General features: G+C 54.5%; 3 protein-coding genes across 3 annotated transcripts; 2 read left to right on the top strand and 1 right to left on the bottom strand.

Moving 5' to 3' along the window:
* Positions 1 to 4,922: 4,922 nt before the first annotated feature.
* KCNA10 (potassium voltage-gated channel subfamily A member 10) lies at positions 4,923 to 6,520 on the top strand. The gene has a single exon (XM_065854570.2). The coding sequence runs from the start codon at positions 4,970 to 4,972 to the stop codon at positions 6,518 to 6,520; it is 1,551 nt and encodes a 516-aa protein (XP_065710642.1). The 5' UTR covers positions 4,923 to 4,969.
* Positions 6,521 to 8,296: 1,776 nt separating this feature from the next.
* Positions 8,297 to 13,857, bottom strand: PROK1 (prokineticin 1). Its single transcript, XM_065854220.2, has 4 exons — positions 12,860 to 13,857; positions 11,429 to 11,618; positions 10,742 to 10,867; positions 8,297 to 9,743 (listed from the first exon to the last, which is right to left on the bottom strand). The coding sequence occupies exons 2-4, from the start codon at positions 11,498 to 11,500 to the stop codon at positions 9,624 to 9,626; spliced, it is 318 nt and encodes a 105-aa protein (XP_065710292.1). The 5' UTR covers positions 11,501 to 11,618; positions 12,860 to 13,857; the 3' UTR covers positions 8,297 to 9,623.
* Positions 13,858 to 13,972: 115 nt separating this feature from the next.
* LAMTOR5 (late endosomal/lysosomal adaptor, MAPK and MTOR activator 5) lies at positions 13,973 to 15,598 on the top strand. Its single transcript, XM_065854221.2, has 4 exons — positions 13,973 to 14,083; positions 14,225 to 14,286; positions 14,855 to 14,972; positions 15,232 to 15,598. Exons 1-4 carry the CDS (start codon positions 14,049 to 14,051, stop codon positions 15,290 to 15,292), a joined length of 276 nt encoding a protein of 91 aa, XP_065710293.1. The 5' UTR covers positions 13,973 to 14,048; the 3' UTR covers positions 15,293 to 15,598.
* The last annotated feature ends 580 nt before the right edge of the window (positions 15,599 to 16,178 follow it).

Genomic DNA, 16,178 nt, shown 5'->3' with positions numbered 1-16,178 from the left:
GCTGCAAAAAACCCACCTTGTTTGCTAACGGATCTCTCCTGCAGCAGGACAGGCTTGGACTGTGTTTTATCGCCCCTCCAGCAGCCTCCCTTGGGGTATTTAAATCCTGAGGGCTAAAAGGGTGTTGAAAGTCACCTTGGCTGAGTGCAAGGGCAGAACTTTCCTGAGGGTGGCCAGGGAAATCTCCAGAGGTGGGTGAGTTGTGTAACTGCCCTGTTTCTTGGAGGTGGTGATGTTATTCTGGGCATCTACCCCTGTACCCATCTCCCCTGGACTTTAACACTGCTTTGACTTCAGGGATGTTCCTATTAACAGCTGGTACTTAGAATCACAGGATCGTTTTGGTTGGAAAAGCCCCTCAAGACCATTGAGTCCACCCATTCTCCAGCCCCGGCACTGCCCCATGTCCTGAGAACCTCATGTCTGTCTGTCCAACCCTCCAGGGATGGTGACTCCAGCACTGCCCTGGGCAGCCTGTTCCAATGCCCCACAGCCCTTTGGGGAAGAAATTGTTCCCCAGATCCAACCACAGGGTAAATATAAGTACTGTAGCCTATAGGGTGCAGAAGGGGGTATATAACGTGATAACCTGTCCCTGGAGGACCCAACCAAAGGTCAGGATAATGTTGCATCTTGTTCGCATTGCAGGCGGACAGACAGACATGAGTATACGATGCTCCAAACCAGTGGGTCCCAGACTCTCCTCTGGGATGGGGTGGATAAATGTGCTTATTAACGTCATGGGAGGAGAAATAGCTCAGAGGACAGAAAAGGCAGCAGGAGGGAGGGAAATTGAGGTGACCAGGTCCCTCAGGAGCAAAGGAGCGTCACCGCGGAGGAATTGAGGCTGAAGGACACGGGTAGGAATGTGCCACCCCCTCCTCTGCTTTCCCTGAGTGTGGAGACCTGGGAGGAGATGGAGGAGGAGGAGGATGGGAAGGTCACCTGGTGAAGGTGGAGGTGGGAGCCAACCCCATGTGGGTGAGGATGCTCATGAGTGCAGCAAGCTCTAGAAAGGAAAAATGGGGAAATATATACATATATATAAATCTGGGTTATTTCAGTGAATCGTGCCAACCTGCCTGGGTCATGTATTTATTAATTACCGGAGGTTATAAGCCCAACGGCGCTGGGGTCTGAGCCAGAGGCCGGCTGGCAGCCAGGCGAGAGGAAGGGACACGTCCCCTCTGTCCCTGTCCCCCGCCATGCCCTCCGCGGGGCTATGCCAGCCGTCCCCGCTGCTGCCACCCGTCCTGGCCACCCCTGGGAGGGGACGGAGATGTCCCACGTGGTGGTGGCACCGTGGCCGTCCCCTCCTGGACAGGAGCCCGCTGCACCCACAGCCACCGGCAAGAGGTAGGTGGGCGACGAGGGACGCTCCATCCCTCGGGCTTTCCCCTCCCTCCTCTTTTTAAAAATCCGTATTATACGTTAATCATAACCAGAGCCCTGTCACCTGCTGTAAGTCTCTCCCGGTGTCATCGCCATGCGGGTCCCTGTCCCCGCTCTCCGCCTCCCTCCCGGGGACCAGCTCGGACCTCACCACGTCACAGCCAAGACTTGTCCCGGGCTGGACCGTCCGGAGCATTATTGGGGATTAAAGGTGACATCGGGCAGAAGGACACGTCCTCCCCCGTCTCGCTCATCCCAACGAGCAGGTGGGGGCAGGAGGCGGGTGGCCGGGTCCCCCCTCCCCAGACGAGCGGGGCATGGGGTGTCCCCTGCACCCCCCCAACCCCCGTCCCCATGGACCCCCGGCTTTTTTTAGGGCGATGGCAGAACCGAGGCTCCGAATCGCGCCGCATCCTGCCAAAGCCCGTCCCCGGCTGCCAATTATACACTGAACCAAATACAGACGAGACTTTTAAATGACATTGTCTGTGTTATCCCGAAGGGACCTTGCAAGGGTATGGCTGGAATTATTTTGGTTATTGTCCCTCCCTACACACCCCTATGTGTGGTTAATAACTCTCTTCCCAGATGCGGAGAGCCTTGGCACCTCCATGCCCTGTGCGGGTAAGTCCCCGCAGGTGACGGCGTTGGGGGGGATACAGGAGGAATCACCTTCCCCATCCCAGCACCGGGGTGGGATGGGGGGAGAGATGCTCAGATCTCCAGTTTTCCAGGAAAACCTTGGAAACAGCCGCTTTTCACCCCGAGAGTGCGAGGGGATGGAAGGACAATGGTGGGAAGCGGAGGGGAATTGCAGATGGGGGGTCTGGATGGTCGCGGAGGGGCTGGCGGAAACCTCGGTCCCCATTTACTGCTTTCTGATGGGCAAAACACAAATTCTCTCAAAAATGACCTTTCTCTTTCGCCATCTCTCTCCCTCACTTGCTTTGTTTTTTATTATTATTATTATTTTCCCCAGCCAGGGATTTCGGCTGAAGGGTATTAGTTAATCAGATTCCGAGAAGCAGATGTTAGGTGATTTAGGAGGAAAAAAAGGCAACTTTCTAGTTCAAGCCTCCGCTGAGCCCGGAGGACGCGCTGCAAAGCTTTGGGAGGGAGTTTTGTGGCTTCGGGCAACACCGTTAATTTTTGTCTACATTGAAAATGAGGCGGACGGGGTGGTCCGGGGGTTTGGGGGCCGGTGGGGCAGGCGGCCCCAGCCACAGGGAGACAGCAGCACCCTTGGGGGCTTTGAAGGGAAGAAAAGTCAGAGCCCTGCATCGCTTGCTGAGGGCTTGAAACAGCGCGGAAAGCACCTTCTCCATGTCCCACCGGGGAGGATGAGCACAGCGTTCCACTTCGAATGGTGACCATGACGTGCAAACTGTCCCTTCGCAGCTCCGTGCCTCAGTTTCCCCAGGAGGGACAATGCCGGGGGGGCTCAGCTGGATGTGCACGGGGGCTCTGGAGCGAAGCTGGATTGCAAGACACCACCATTTCTTCTGCAACCAGAACTCTCAGGGTGAAGCCGTCCTGCCAAGGAAGGGCTGGGGGATTGTTCTGCCCGCTGCGTGGTATTAAGAGTTAAGCTTAATGCTTCAAATACCAAGATCATCTCACGGCGCTGACTTAGGATGCGATTTCACGCTCAGCTTTAGCGAGAAGGTCCCAGGCACATGGTCCCTCTGGTCGCCCATGGATGGGATGCGCTGGGGCGGGTGGCTCCCCCACCACGCAACACCCGACGCTCCTGCTCTGTCATCAAAAGGATTCCTTGTTTTCTGACTTCAAAATGATCTCTGGTGGTTTGTATTGAGAAAAAAAATATGTCAAGTAGGGAAAAGATATGTGCTGCTTTTCCTTTTTCTGCAATGCTTTTTTTTTTCTTCTTTTTACTTGTTTTTCTTTTTCCTTTTTCCTTTTTATCCTTTTTTCTTCCTTCTTTCTCCTTTCTATTTTTATTCTTTTATTCTTTTTTCGGTTTTCCTTTTGTCTCCTCAATACTTTTTTATTTCCTTTAGTGCTTATTTTTCCCCTCAAAAGCCTCAAGAGAGCTTTATCACAGCTGGGCTTATCTCAGCATCCCTTTCCCTACCTCCTAATGCTCCACAGGCACCAAACCATGGCTTGTCTGCAGCTCACCCTAATGTCAAATAGGGAAACTGAGGCACCGGTGCGGCTCAGTGCCCGTGGATGGATCCTTCCCCAGCACCCGGCTCTATGAACCGGAGCCTGCGGTCACCATCCCACGGCAGGACCGGTCCCAAATAAATAGCGCTGCTGCTCCGGGCAGACGTGGCCTAAATTGCGTTGCTATTCCTGGCAGCCGAGGGCATTTGGGTTTTTCGCTCTCTGAGCTTGGCTGGGTGAGGAAACAGCGTGTCCTTGGTGAGCAGCAGCTCCGTGTGTCTCGCCGTGGTTTCTCGTGTCCAGAAAATGTATTTCTGGTGTAAAGAGGGGAGATAAATCAGGGGGGTGAGTTTGCTTGTAAGGTACAGTTTTGGGGAAATCTCCCCAGAACCTTTCCCTGTTAACCTGAGTTCTGTTCGTGCTTCTCCCCGAGGCAGAACAGGTGATTTCCCAGCGCTGTAACTTGGCCGGGTCCCTGGGCTCCTCTTCGACTTTGCCTTTGGGTTCGGTACAAAAGCTGCGGTGTGTTAGGAGCTGTGTGCCCAGGGGGATTTTGGGGATGTGGTGTCCATTGCTGAGCACCTGACAGAGTCGGTTTGGGGAAAAAATCCACCCGTGGCCTGAACGATGCTCTCCAAGGGATCTGAGTGTTTAGTCCTTGTCTTCTCCCTATGGCTGGGAACATCAGGGCTGCCATGAAGGAGGCCTAGGAGGTCCTGGAGGACACCACCCCGCTGCTGGTGCCCCAAAGGGTGGATGAAGACAAGGGGTCCCCATCCGTACGCTCTTCACGCAGAGCACAGGAGTTGTCCAAGGCTGGTGGATGGGTCCTTCTCCTCCTGCCTTGCCTTCCCCATGGGGTGGGCTCCCCAATTCCCAGCATGGCCCCTACTTTGGGAATTGCTTCCCAAATGCCAGTTGACCCAGCTGCAACGTGCCCAGGACCTCCTGGGCTTTGACCCAATGGCTCTCCCAGCGGCTCAGCAGGACCCCCGTGTTTCCTACCTCCGAATCGTGCTCCAAACTCTGGACCCACAAATATCTGCCATGACCCTTTGCTCCGTAGGGCTGGGGCCAGGCTGAATGGGACACCCAGGGTCGCCCCATCCTCTGCTGCTGCCTGACCTTTTATCCTTGGTGCTGCCGATGCTATTGGGAGGTTTAACGATGATGGTGAAGCCGTGCCAAAAGGGCTTGCAGGATCCGGAGATGAACGACTTGCTGGAAGTATAAAGCTTTTGCCAGTTAATGAAATTAATGTTTCCGTTTAAAAAACGCAGGGTTTTCTGACCTTGGGTTTGTTTTATTCTTTTTGGTTGAACCAAGGCACACATGTGGACAATTCAGCTCTGTCTCTGTCCGTTCCCTTGCAGATCCTCGTAGCGTGGGAAAGACACAAGCTGCCGGCATCCGACCCGGGGATTTATGCTGCTAATCTGATTAGTGTATGATGGACGTGTCCAGTTGGAAGGAGATGGAGGTGGCACTAGTCAGTTTTGACAACGCCGATCAGATCGTGGAGGATCCCTGTTATTCAAACGACCTCAGCCCCGCTGGGCAGTCACGGAAAGGCCATCCCAGCTGCGCCAACCTCCTCTCCAACCTGAGGATCCTCATCAACAGCGAAAATGCCAACAATGAAACCATTTTCTCCAGGTTTTCCGCTGAGTTCAGTGAGCACCTGGTGGGGGAGAGGGTGGGCATGGATGAGGGGGACCAACGAGTCATCATCAACATCGCTGGGCTGAGGTTTGAGACGCGGCTCAAGACCCTCAACCAGTTCCCTGAGACCTTGCTTGGGGACCCGGAAAAGAGGATGCGCTACTTCGACTCCATGAGGAATGAATATTTCTTCGATAGGAACAGGCCCAGTTTTGATGGGATCTTGTACTATTACCAGTCCGGTGGGAAAATACGGCGCCCGGCCAACGTCCCCATCGATGTCTTTGCTGATGAAATCACCTTCTACGAGCTGGGTGATGAAGCCATGGACCAGTTCAGGGAGGATGAAGGGTTCATCAAGGACCCTGAGACCCTCTTACCAACCAATGACTTTCACAGGCAATTTTGGCTGCTCTTTGAATACCCTGAAAGCTCCAGTGCGGCCAGGGGTGTGGCTTTGGTCTCCGTCTTGGTCATTGTCATCTCCATCATCATCTTCTGCATGGAGACCTTGCCGGAGTTCAGGGAGGAAAGGGAGTTTAAATCCACCCAGGAGCTTTCTAAGAACCTGACAGACACCTTGCTGGCCCACAGCACCTTCACGGACCCCTTCTTCGTCATAGAGACAGCCTGCATCATCTGGTTCTCCTTCGAGCTGTTCGTTCGGTTCATCGTGTGCCCCAGCAAGACCGAGTTCTTCAGGAACATCATGAACATTATCGACATCGTGTCCATCATCCCATACTTCGTGACGCTCACCACCGAGCTGATCCAGCAGAGCGAACTCAACGGGCAGCAGAACATGTCCTTGGCCATCCTGCGGATCATCCGCCTGGTCAGGGTCTTCCGGATCTTCAAGCTGTCCCGGCACTCCAAGGGGCTGCAGATCCTGGGCCAGACCCTCAAGGCCAGCATGCGGGAGCTGGGTTTGCTCATCTTCTTCCTCTTCATCGGCGTCATCCTCTTCTCCAGCGCCGTCTACTTCGCCGAAGTGGATGAGCCGCAGTCCCACTTCTCCAGCATCCCCGATGGCTTCTGGTGGGCCGTGGTCACCATGACGACCGTTGGCTACGGAGACATGTGTCCCACCACCTTGGGTGGCAAGATCGTGGGGACTCTGTGCGCCATCGCGGGGGTGCTGACCATCGCGCTGCCCGTCCCCGTCATCGTCTCGAACTTCAACTATTTCTACCACCGGGAGACGGAGAACGAAGAGAAGCAAATTCTGCCCGGGGAGGTGGAGCGGATCCTCACCAGCGTGGTGACGGGAGCCGGCAGCATGGAGTCGCTCAATAAGACCAACGGGGGTTACCCTCGAGACAAGGCCAAAAAATGATGCTCGAGGCCATGCCGGGACTGGGCCGAGTCGCATGGGGTTGGCTGGATAACGAATAAAACATCTGCACGCTGGGATTTATTATTTTTTAAACCAAATGTGCTGCTGCTTTTTTTTTTCTTTTCCTAGGCATTTTTCAATCTCCGATTTCCTGCGGCTGTTCAAATAAACACCATCTTTCTTATCTCTCTTCCTTGCCCATCAGTCTGGTTTTTATTATTTGATACTCATCTGCTTGAGGTTTTTGTTCTTTCTCCATGGCATCAGGATGGAGTTTCCCAGAGATTTCCCCCATTTACCAGATAAAAGGGCAAAATGACATGAAATGCTATCCGGGGTGTGGATGGGTCCAGCCCCCTGCTTTCCTTAATCCATTTAAAATGGGATCTTGGGATCTCAATGATCCCCATGTCTGGAACTGGGAAAAACAATAACTGAAAATTAAAGTTATATTTTTAGCTGGATCTGCCTCAATAATTTTGTTGTCACAGCAGGACGGGCAGTGATGGGTGGGATGAAGCCACAGTGGGGTGTTAGGAGAGAGGTGGTCATGGTAGCACCAATAAAGGACCAGGGCACGGTGGTTTCTGATGGAAAACTGAGCGTGGAGCGAGGAAAAGGGGAATTTCCTGTGCAACAAATGCTCTGCTCGTGGGTTTCATGGTGTACAAATGGCCATAGGGATGAACCACCCTCGCCTTGTGGCTTTTGTTGTCCCGTGTGGCCGCAAATGGGGCACAGATCAATAAGAATAACGAGCGCTGATGGTACCGACAGCTCGGCTCATCTGCTCAGCTGAACGGCACTTCTGGCTTTCTAAAAGATGCAGATTTGATGGCAGACACCACCAACAGCTCATTTTCCCGTTCTCTTTAACGCCAGCAGGTTTTCTTCTGAGAAAAACATCTTGTTCCAACTTCGTTATTTCACTTGGCTTTTTTTTTTGGTTGTTTTTAATGTTTCTGCCTACATTAAACTCACAGTTTCTCCTGCAGCGTCTACACATCCGCTCTTATATCCCACATCTGTTACACTCAGCGTCTCATCTCCCGAAGGTTCGACGCGATCATTACGCAATGTGCAGCATCCCCGGCTTGCAAGTCCATTCAGAAAGGAGCAGTGATTTATCTTTTTAGTGCTATTATTATCCCCACATTCACGAGCTGAGGACAAGAGGCACGAACCCTCTCCGGTCACAAGAGCTTATTTCCCATTGATCCTAAAGCGGAGGAAAACCAGGCTGTGAATACCCAGTGTCAACACACAGCTGGATAAAAACCTGCCCGAAAACCCCTTTCCCCCCCCCGCAATTTGCGGCTCAGGACCCTCCCAAATCCAGGGCCGCACTCCGTGCGCCGCAGGTCGGGGTTGGCACCGCAGCCACGAGGTGGCAGCGCAGGACAGCGGTTTTAAATGGAATAAAATATAAATATTTAATATATATATATGTATATATTTGCTTGGGTTCGCTTCCCCAAAAGCACTTTGAAAGCAGATTTAAAGTGTGTTTTCTGCTCATCTACAGGTCCAACCACGCAGGGCCACACGGGAGCAAAGTCGGGGACCCGCTCAGCCCGCACGGCCCCAATCCCATTTACAATTCCAAATCCAGCAAGAGCGCCTCCCCTCCCCATGGGGGATCCCTTTACAGATTCACGCCAAAATCGAGTGATTTTGCACTAAATTGTCACCTCCTGCAGTTCAAAGCCACCAGGACATTGTGATGTGTAATAAATCAATCAAATCGACACAGCCATTGCAGTGTTTTATTTTCAGCCAATTTACAATATTCTGTTGCTTTCACTCAGCACCGACTGCCAAATCTGAATTACGTTGCTCTCCGTGATAATGCAGCATCTGCCACAGCCGTAGAAATAGAAACCGCTGCTGCTATAGCACCAAAAATCCACCAAAAAGCATAAAACTCACCCACCGGGAGAGCCCGGAGCACAGGAGGTGCCGCTGCCCCCGCAATGAACCCCAAGGGTCACCGAACCACCTCCATTCACACCCCAACGAGCTTTACGTGCTGCTTCTGCTCGAAAGGAAATTGGGCCTTTATTTGCTGTAAATGCTGATTTTTATTTTTTAATGTTATGTATTTATTATTGCGGGGGGGGTGCTGGAGGAAGCTCAAGTGATACGGGATTTTTCTCCCCTATATATTTTTTAAAGCGGAATTAAAAGCACGTGTCCGTTTAGCACAGTTAATTAACCCGAATACCCCGTTCTCCTCTCCGATTCAAGCGACATCAAGCACAGCCCCCAAAGCACCCCAGGCAGATGCTTAAGCTGGAAAACATTTCCCTGCATCCCAAACCCCACATCTGGCCCCGGCCGCTGCCAAACACATTGCGGTGCTTGAACTTTGGGGAAACCCATCCCTTAATCCCCCCCTGCCCAGCTACTTGATATCGATTTATTTCAGTTGCAAGACAGATTAGATCATCCGGCTTTTTAAACACACCGAGCAGACGTGATGGGGCAATATCATGATGGGAATTGGTGCGGAAATGGTTTGCGCAGTAGGAATTGGGGGAAAGCTGCTAAAACCGCCTGTAAAAGGAGGTTTCTGCCCCTCTGATTTTTGTCTTTCCTGCCGCACAAGTAAAATCAAAGTCCTGCACAACCGGGCTCAGCCTTGGGGAGGCTTTGGTAGATAAATGATGCTGCTCATCTTTACATCCCAGCTTTTATCGTGTGCCAGGATACAAACCACTTTTCCTCTTCCCAGATTGCATCACAGTTGATTTTCAGTGTATAAAATACAGCAGGGAGGTGAGAGGCGGGTGGCGGCAGCCACGACATGCAGAGAACGCCTTGGGAAAGGGATTTTTGGGGCCACAAACATTTGCCACGCACACTCCCCTTCACTCCCCTCCTCCGCTGGAGCCGGGCCCTGCTCCGGGCTGGGGCAGAGCTTTGCTGAGCCAGACCTTGGAGCAGCTTGGCCTGAGCGTGCCTCAGTTTCCCCGCATAACACAGAGCTTATAGCAACACTTAGAAAAGCACTTTGAAGATGTAAAGTGGGTACCCAGCGGCTGCGGCAGAGGGGAAGAAATGGGTGCTGGGGGCTCACGGCTCAGCAGCCGGCAGCATCACCCTAAAAATCGATGTTCTTGAAGTCGAGGGAGCAGCGGTAGCGGCCGTCGAGGAACCTGGAGCAGATGAAGTTGGGCAGACACGGGCAGGTGTGGTGCTGGCGCTTCCCGAAGAACGGGACCTGGGGAGAGACGAGAGTGTCGGGGCTCGGCTGCGGGCAAAAAGCTATCAAACCGCACCGAAAATCCCCGGCTCTTCTCAGAGCTTTAATAGACATACGCCTGAAATTAACTTTCGATCCCTCCGAAGCCCTTCACACCTTCCTTGTGCGAGCAGGAGCTGCGGCAGCACTTAATCTCGCAGGATCGATACGGGAGCAGGGAGCCGGACGCTCCCCCGCGGCCGGGACGCTGCTGCTAAATCCTCGCGGAGGAGGGATTGCGGGGAAACGGCGCTTCGGGCTGATCCCGGCGCGCTGGGGCTGCTTATCGGGCAGAAATCGCAGCGCCTGGGCATTAACTCAGCTTCTCCGCGCTTGGCAGAGCATTTGCGGCTCAATTTGGAGCAGCGCAGGGGGGCTTTGCTTTAAATGAATGGGCTGCGTGGCTCAGTCATGGTCAGCAGAGCCCGTGGGACATCTGAGCATCCCGAGAACAGGAGCTGAGGGGAGACCTTCTGATCTCTGAACTGCCTAAAGGAGCTTGGAGCCAGGGGGGTCGGGCTCTGCTCCCCAGGAACAAGCACCAGGAGCAGAGGAAACGGCCTCAAGTTGCACCAGGGGAGGTTGAGGTTGGATTTAGGAACAAATTCTTCCCCAAAGGGCTGTGGGGCATTGGAACAGGCTGCCCAGGGCAGTGCTGGAGTCACCATCCCTGGAGGGTTGGACAGACGGACATGAGGTTCTCCGGACATGGGGTGGGGGAACAGGTGGACTCTGTGATCTTGAGGCTCTTTTCCAACCAAAACGATTCTCTGATTCTCTGATTTTGGGTGGCACAAGCACGCAGGAGGTTGCCCAAGACATTTAGAGCCTGGAACCAGCTGCACCGCACCAGCTCAGGGACCCCAACGCCGCTGCCAGAGCCTCATCCCAAACCCACCCCAGCCCCCCAACACCAACCCCCATCCCCATCCCAAAGCTCAGTCACCTTTACCCGGCCCTCATCGCCCCCCAGGTACCTTGTGGCTGAAGGGGTGGCACTCGTCCCCCTCCTGTCCCAGGGGGGTGCACATCCGCAGCCCCCGCAGCCAGAGGCTGACGGCGCAGCAGGTCCCGCTGCCGCACTGCGGGTCCCGCTCGCAGGCCTGGGGACAGGGACAGCGTCAGGGGGACCGGGAACACATCGCTACCCCTTCTGGGGGGCAGCGCAGCAATCAACCCATGCCAAACTGCTGGGGTAACCTCTCCATGGGGGGCTGAGGGGCCCTCACGTTCGGGGGTAAGCTGGGGAGGTTTGGGGCAGGGCAGAGGTTGGATGGGGTGAAGGGGTTGGGAGCGTGTCCTGGGGGTGCCCATAGGGATGTGTGATTCTTTTCCCTTCTGGAAAACTTCCTAAAATCCCCGTTTCCCTGCGTGCCGGGTCTGACGCGGCGCTGGGGGAAGAAGCAGAAGGAGCAGCTCACGGGAGTCACTTCCCACACAGGTGGGATGGGTGTGGGGACGGCATCCATGTGCGGGAATAATTAGTAATAAATGGGGTAAATAGATAAATAAGTAAATATAACGTGCAATATAAAATACAAAATAAAATCACTACATTACATTTAAAAAGCAAACAGCAAAAGCCACCGATTCCTGCCTTATTTTGGAAAACATAATAACAAGAATAGAGAACTGTCCCGTGTTGGGGATGGGTCAGCACTCACCCCGGTGATGACGGCGCCGGGCCCGGGGGTGACGAGCAGGAGCAGGAGGAGGGTCCGCAGGAACCAGCCCATGGTCTCTGCTGCTCTGCAGCAGCCCCGCTCCTCCCGCCCTATATAACCCCCAGCGCCGCCACCCCGGGCGCCGTGTCCTCCCCGATGAGCTCACAACACGCAGATGAGACCTGAATGTCTAATGGTATTAAAAAAATACCAATGAACCACCGGGGAAGGGAGAAGATCCCACCTCTCCCACCCACACCATGTCCCAGGGTTATTTTTCAGCTAAGCCAACACAGCTGGGTTTTCCAAGCACACCTCTATGTCTGTGTTTATCCCTGACAGGTGTACTTAAGAAATTAATTAAGAATTTGTCATTATTTAGCTAAAAGAAAACACACTAATAAAGTTACCCTGCTACTTCTCGGCTCGTAAGAGCACAATGTGTAATAATGTGGCTCTGTGATAAATATCCTGTAGAAATAAAGACTCAGCTGCATCTGTTTCTGAGAATCAAAGGCAGCAGAGAGGGAAAAACATCTCTCTCAGTAATGTCGGTGTGTTTGTATTTGCATTTAATGTGTAAAGATGTTGATTTATGGCTTGATGTATGCCCGCTATACCTCAAATCGCATTTGGTGCATCTGCTGCGAGCATAAGGGAATAAAACCAGGGATTGCTAAAAAGGCAGGAAAAGCTGGAATTATCGGCTTCTTTTTCAACTTCTGCATCCTGAGGGGATGGAAGGGACAACACCCCAATGTGCTCGGGGGGAAAAGGAGCAAGAAACCTCTGCGGCCTCTGCCATGCGACGTCGTCATGGAGCTGGGGCTGCGTGGCACCCGTCACCTCATCCCACGCAGCCCGTTGGGGGTCCAGCAATTTACATATAAAACATATCTATAATAAAAGTTTAAATACCAACACATGGTGCTGGATCCAGTCGGGACCCCCCGGACGAAGCACTTTGAATTTAGTCTCTTCTGGCTTTTCTCGCTGAGGAATAAACACCCTTGAGTCTGATTTTGGGGATTCTCCCGGTCAGGAGGAGCCACAGCCGCAAAATTCTCTGTAAGGGGCTGGAGCGTGCTCAGCAGATCTGGTCCATGGGGGTAAATTAGGGACCGGGAGCAGCCGGGGGGCTCAGCCCTGGGGGGGAAAACATGGCCTGAAGTGATGGGCTGGGGCTTGAAATCAGGGTTTGATCAGAGCCACGTGGCTTAATGGGCCTTTTCTGTTGAACTTCTTTTGTAGAGTATCAGTCCAGTGCTAAATCATCTATTTAATTAGTTAAAAATAGCCCAGGCATTTCCCTGCCCGGAGAGCAGCACTTCTTTTGATGTGGCAGCTGTTCTGCTGCTTCTCTCAAGTCTCCTCCACCTGGGCTTGAATTAATTAATCCCAACTCCTCCAAAAACCTTCCCGGCCACAAACCCTGCAGCTGGGAACGGCCCAGGGTTGGTTGAGTGAGGTTGTGCTGAGGTGCTGATGGGATGGCGGGGATGTGCACCCAGCCTTGCGGGGCTGTATTTGGAGTTTTGTCCTGCGTTGCTACCTAGGATAGGGGAAAAATAATCATTAAAACAATGTAAGTAAACCCAAGTCACCCAGCAAGGTGGGAGGCAGAGGGGAGCCCCCGGGCATGTGGGGTTTGGGTGCTGCCCAACAGAACTCCCAGCTTGACTGGGGAGGAAGAAACATAAATAAAATACGGAAAATAAAATAATAAATAATAAAATCCTGCTGCACTTCGCTTCCCCCATCAATAACATTTTAATTTTCTGACCTGACAAGCCCAGATCTATCACCGGGCGCAGCCGGGAACGGATTCAGCCGGCACCTTATTAGCGTCGCCGAGCTCCGCGATGCGCCCGCCATAAATTACCTCCCACTCTCAGTGGGGCTCGTTTTTTGGGGGGGCTCCTTGCAGCGGAGCCAGGCTGAGCATCCCTTTTAACACCTCTCTGCTCTGTGGGAATGGGGTGGGGGTCCCGACCCCCCCAGCACCGCACGCACCAGTCCATTGTGGCCCTCCTTGCCACGGATATTGGGCTCCAGCCCCTGCATCCCCGTATCCCTTCATCCCTGTATCCCTGCATCCCTCGCTGTGGTCCAGCTACAAGAGGATGCTCTGTCTGGGGAGGGTGTGGGAGGGCCCCCCCATTAACCCACCACGCGAATTCCATTTTGCCATGCAAATCCTGAACGGGGAGGGAGGGAAACCGCTAATAAACCACACTCAGGAGTATAAATGCGGTGAAAAGAGAGGAAAAATAACCCAAGGATGGCAGCTGTGCCACCCGCTCCGTGGGAAAGGGGCCGCCCAGGGGGGTGGTTTAGGGGGCGGAGGATGCGGGGTCGGCATTTGCAGCAACCCCCCCAAAATGAGGGCATATGTGAACCCCCAGTGCGTGCTGCACTGCACGGAGCCCCGGGAGCTCCCGGAGACGGGAGCGGTTTTGGGGGTGCACCCGCGATGCTCCCAATGAGGCTGCGCAGGCGCCTTCGCGCCGCGAAACTTTTTGGCCCCGCGCAGGCGCCGTCCCCGTGCATCACGTGGGTGACGCCGCTGCCAGGAGCGGCCCGGTAGGGCGGAAGTGAGGCGGGGGGGGGAACCGGCGGCATGGAGGGGACGCTGGAGCAGCACCTGGAGGACACGTACGGGCTGGGGGGGACGGGGGACAGGGGCAGGGCTGGCCGTGCTACACCGGGGTGGGGGGGAGCGGGGAGCGGGGCCCGGGCCGCCCGAGGCCTGGCGGGGTGCGGCCCGGCGCTCATGGCCGCCGTCTCCCCCCGCAGCATGAAGAGCCCGTCCGTGGTGGGCGTTCTCTGCACCGACTCGCAGGGGCTCAACCTGGGCTGTAAGTAACCGAGCACCGCGGGCTGGGGGGCAGCGGGGCCTGCCCGCGCCCTCCGAGGGCTCCCGGGATCGGGGGGGAGGCAGCGGGACCCACAGCAAAATTCTCCGGGTAAGGGGGAGGGGGATCTGGGGCTGAGCGCTCAGAGCGAGTGCGGCCATGAGGAAGGAATTTGTGCCCCTGAGGGTGGTGAGAGCCTGGCCCAGGTTCCCAGGGAGGTGGTGGATGAACCATCCCTGGAGACATCCCAGGCCAGGCTGGACGGGGCTCTGAGCAACCTGAGCTGGTGAAGATGTCCCTGTCATGGCAGGGGTGGGATGGGGGAGCGGGGAAGGTCCCTCTAACCCGAACCGTTCTGTGAGCCTGTGGTACCCAGCTTCCTACCCACACACTGGAGAAAACTGGAGCCAGCTCTTGATACCACTAAAATTCAGGGGTTTTGAGGGGGAGAAGCTGCTTAAGCCCTCAGGGGAGGTGAATGGGCCAGGGCAGGAGCGGCCGCTTTGGCCCAGGGGGAGGCAGCGCAGTCCCGGCACGTGTGGCTTCGGCCAACATCTCCTGCCTCTCGCAGGCCGGGGAACCCTCTCGGATGAGCACGCCGGGGTCATCTCCGTCCTCGCCCAGCAAGCGGCCAAGCTCACCTCCGACCCCACCGATACGCCCGTGGTGTGCCTGGAGTCGGACAGCGGGTGAGCGTCCGTCCTGAGAGAGGGGAGACCACGAGGGTGGTGAGAGCCTGGCCCAGGTTCCCAGAGAGGTGGTGGATGAACCATCCCTGGAGACATCCCAGGCCAGGCTGGACGGGGCTCTGAGCAACCTGAGCTGGTGAAGATGTCCCTGCTCATGGCAGGGGTGGCATTGGGTGAAGGTCCCTTTAACCCAAACCATCCTGTCATTCTATGATTCTCATCTGGCTTCTCAGCTGCCTCAGCACTTTTTGTGTTCTAGGAATATCATGATCCAGAAGCACGACAGCATCACTGTGGCAGTGCACAAGTTGGCGTCCTGACCCTGGGGAACCTGCACCGCGCTGCACTCCCCGCTCCGGCCCAGCTCCTCCTCACCCGACAGCCGCTCTCCTCCGCTGCTCCAGCGCAGAACGTGCTTCTAGTAACCAAACCTGGACTGAAGGCTCCTGCTCTCCACTTAACAGCTCCTGTGCAGCTACCGGGGTCTCTAACTCACATTGTAGCACTTGTGCTGCTGAGGCTGAAACGTGGGTCACTCACCAAGCTCGTGTAATGATCACATGCTATGAGGTGTATGTGTGTGGCCTTATTTGTTGGATAAATCAATAAATGACCTGGAAAAACAAGCCTTGGCTTCTCTTTGCTCCTGCTGGGAAAACTGTTGCCTGATGCTTTGCCTTGTTGCTAAACAAAGTGAGGTGACTTCTCCCCGTCCCTTCTTCATTAGTATTTCTCTAGAGAAAAAGAATAATGCACCAAGACTTGAATATATGGAGGCTCCTCTAGTAGAAAAGGTACAAAGACTTTCCAAGGAATTCCTCCTAGGAAATGTTTAGCCTCCTCTAGTTAAACGTTCTGTGCGGGAGTTACTTGCTTCCTGCGCCTTGGATTGAAGTTCAAACCTGAACGTGCCTGCGCTGCCTGCTCGCTGTTGGGCAGGGATTTTCCTGTGCGCAGTGAGTAAAAGCAGCTCGTTTAACGTTAAACCAAGCAGCTCCTTCCATAGTAAAGCATCCCCAGCTCCTTTGAGATGGTGTGTCTTGTGCTCCAGCCCCTTCACCGGTTCTGTTGCCCTTCTCTGAACTCCAATAACTAAACGCAGTTTCCCAGGTCAAGGACAACGCAGGACAGGCAGGGATGGGGTTGTGCTGCCCTGCAGCCGCCAGCAGCCCCAGGCTCGGCTTAAGTCCCCTGTTGCCACCTACT

The sequence above is a fragment of the Patagioenas fasciata genome, chromosome 21, assembly GCF_037038585.1.
Source record: "Patagioenas fasciata isolate bPatFas1 chromosome 21, bPatFas1.hap1, whole genome shotgun sequence".
In the NCBI taxonomy this organism is placed as follows: domain Eukaryota; kingdom Metazoa; phylum Chordata; class Aves; order Columbiformes; family Columbidae; genus Patagioenas; species Patagioenas fasciata.
The sequence above is the reverse complement of the archived record's forward strand: the minus strand, read 5'-3'. Positions and strand labels throughout refer to the sequence as shown.

What these genes read in the sequence shown, in the direction of transcription:
- KCNA10 (XM_065854570.2), top strand. Translation starts at nt 4,970, where the DNA reads ATGATGGACGTGTCCAGTTGGAAGGAGATGGAGGTGGCACTAGTCAGT.
- PROK1 (XM_065854220.2), bottom strand. Translation starts at nt 11,500, where the DNA reads ATGGGCTGGTTCCTGCGGACCCTCCTCCTGCTCCTGCTCGTCACCCCC. An exon ending in CCGGCGCCGTCATCACCGGG is followed by an intron (nt 10,868 to 11,428) that starts GTGAGTGCTGAC and finishes CCCTGTCCCCAG; the next exon opens with GCCTGCGAGCGGGACCCGCA. An exon ending in GCCACCCCTTCAGCCACAAG is followed by an intron (nt 9,744 to 10,741) that starts GTACCTGGGGGG and finishes GTCTCTCCCCAG; the next exon opens with GTCCCGTTCTTCGGGAAGCG.
- LAMTOR5 (XM_065854221.2), top strand. Translation starts at nt 14,049, where the DNA reads ATGGAGGGGACGCTGGAGCAGCACCTGGAGGACAC. An exon ending in GCAGGGGCTCAACCTGGGCT is followed by an intron (nt 14,287 to 14,854) that starts GTAAGTAACCGA and finishes TGCCTCTCGCAG; the next exon opens with GCCGGGGAACCCTCTCGGAT. An exon ending in TGCCTGGAGTCGGACAGCGG is followed by an intron (nt 14,973 to 15,231) that starts GTGAGCGTCCGT and finishes TTTGTGTTCTAG; the next exon opens with GAATATCATGATCCAGAAGC.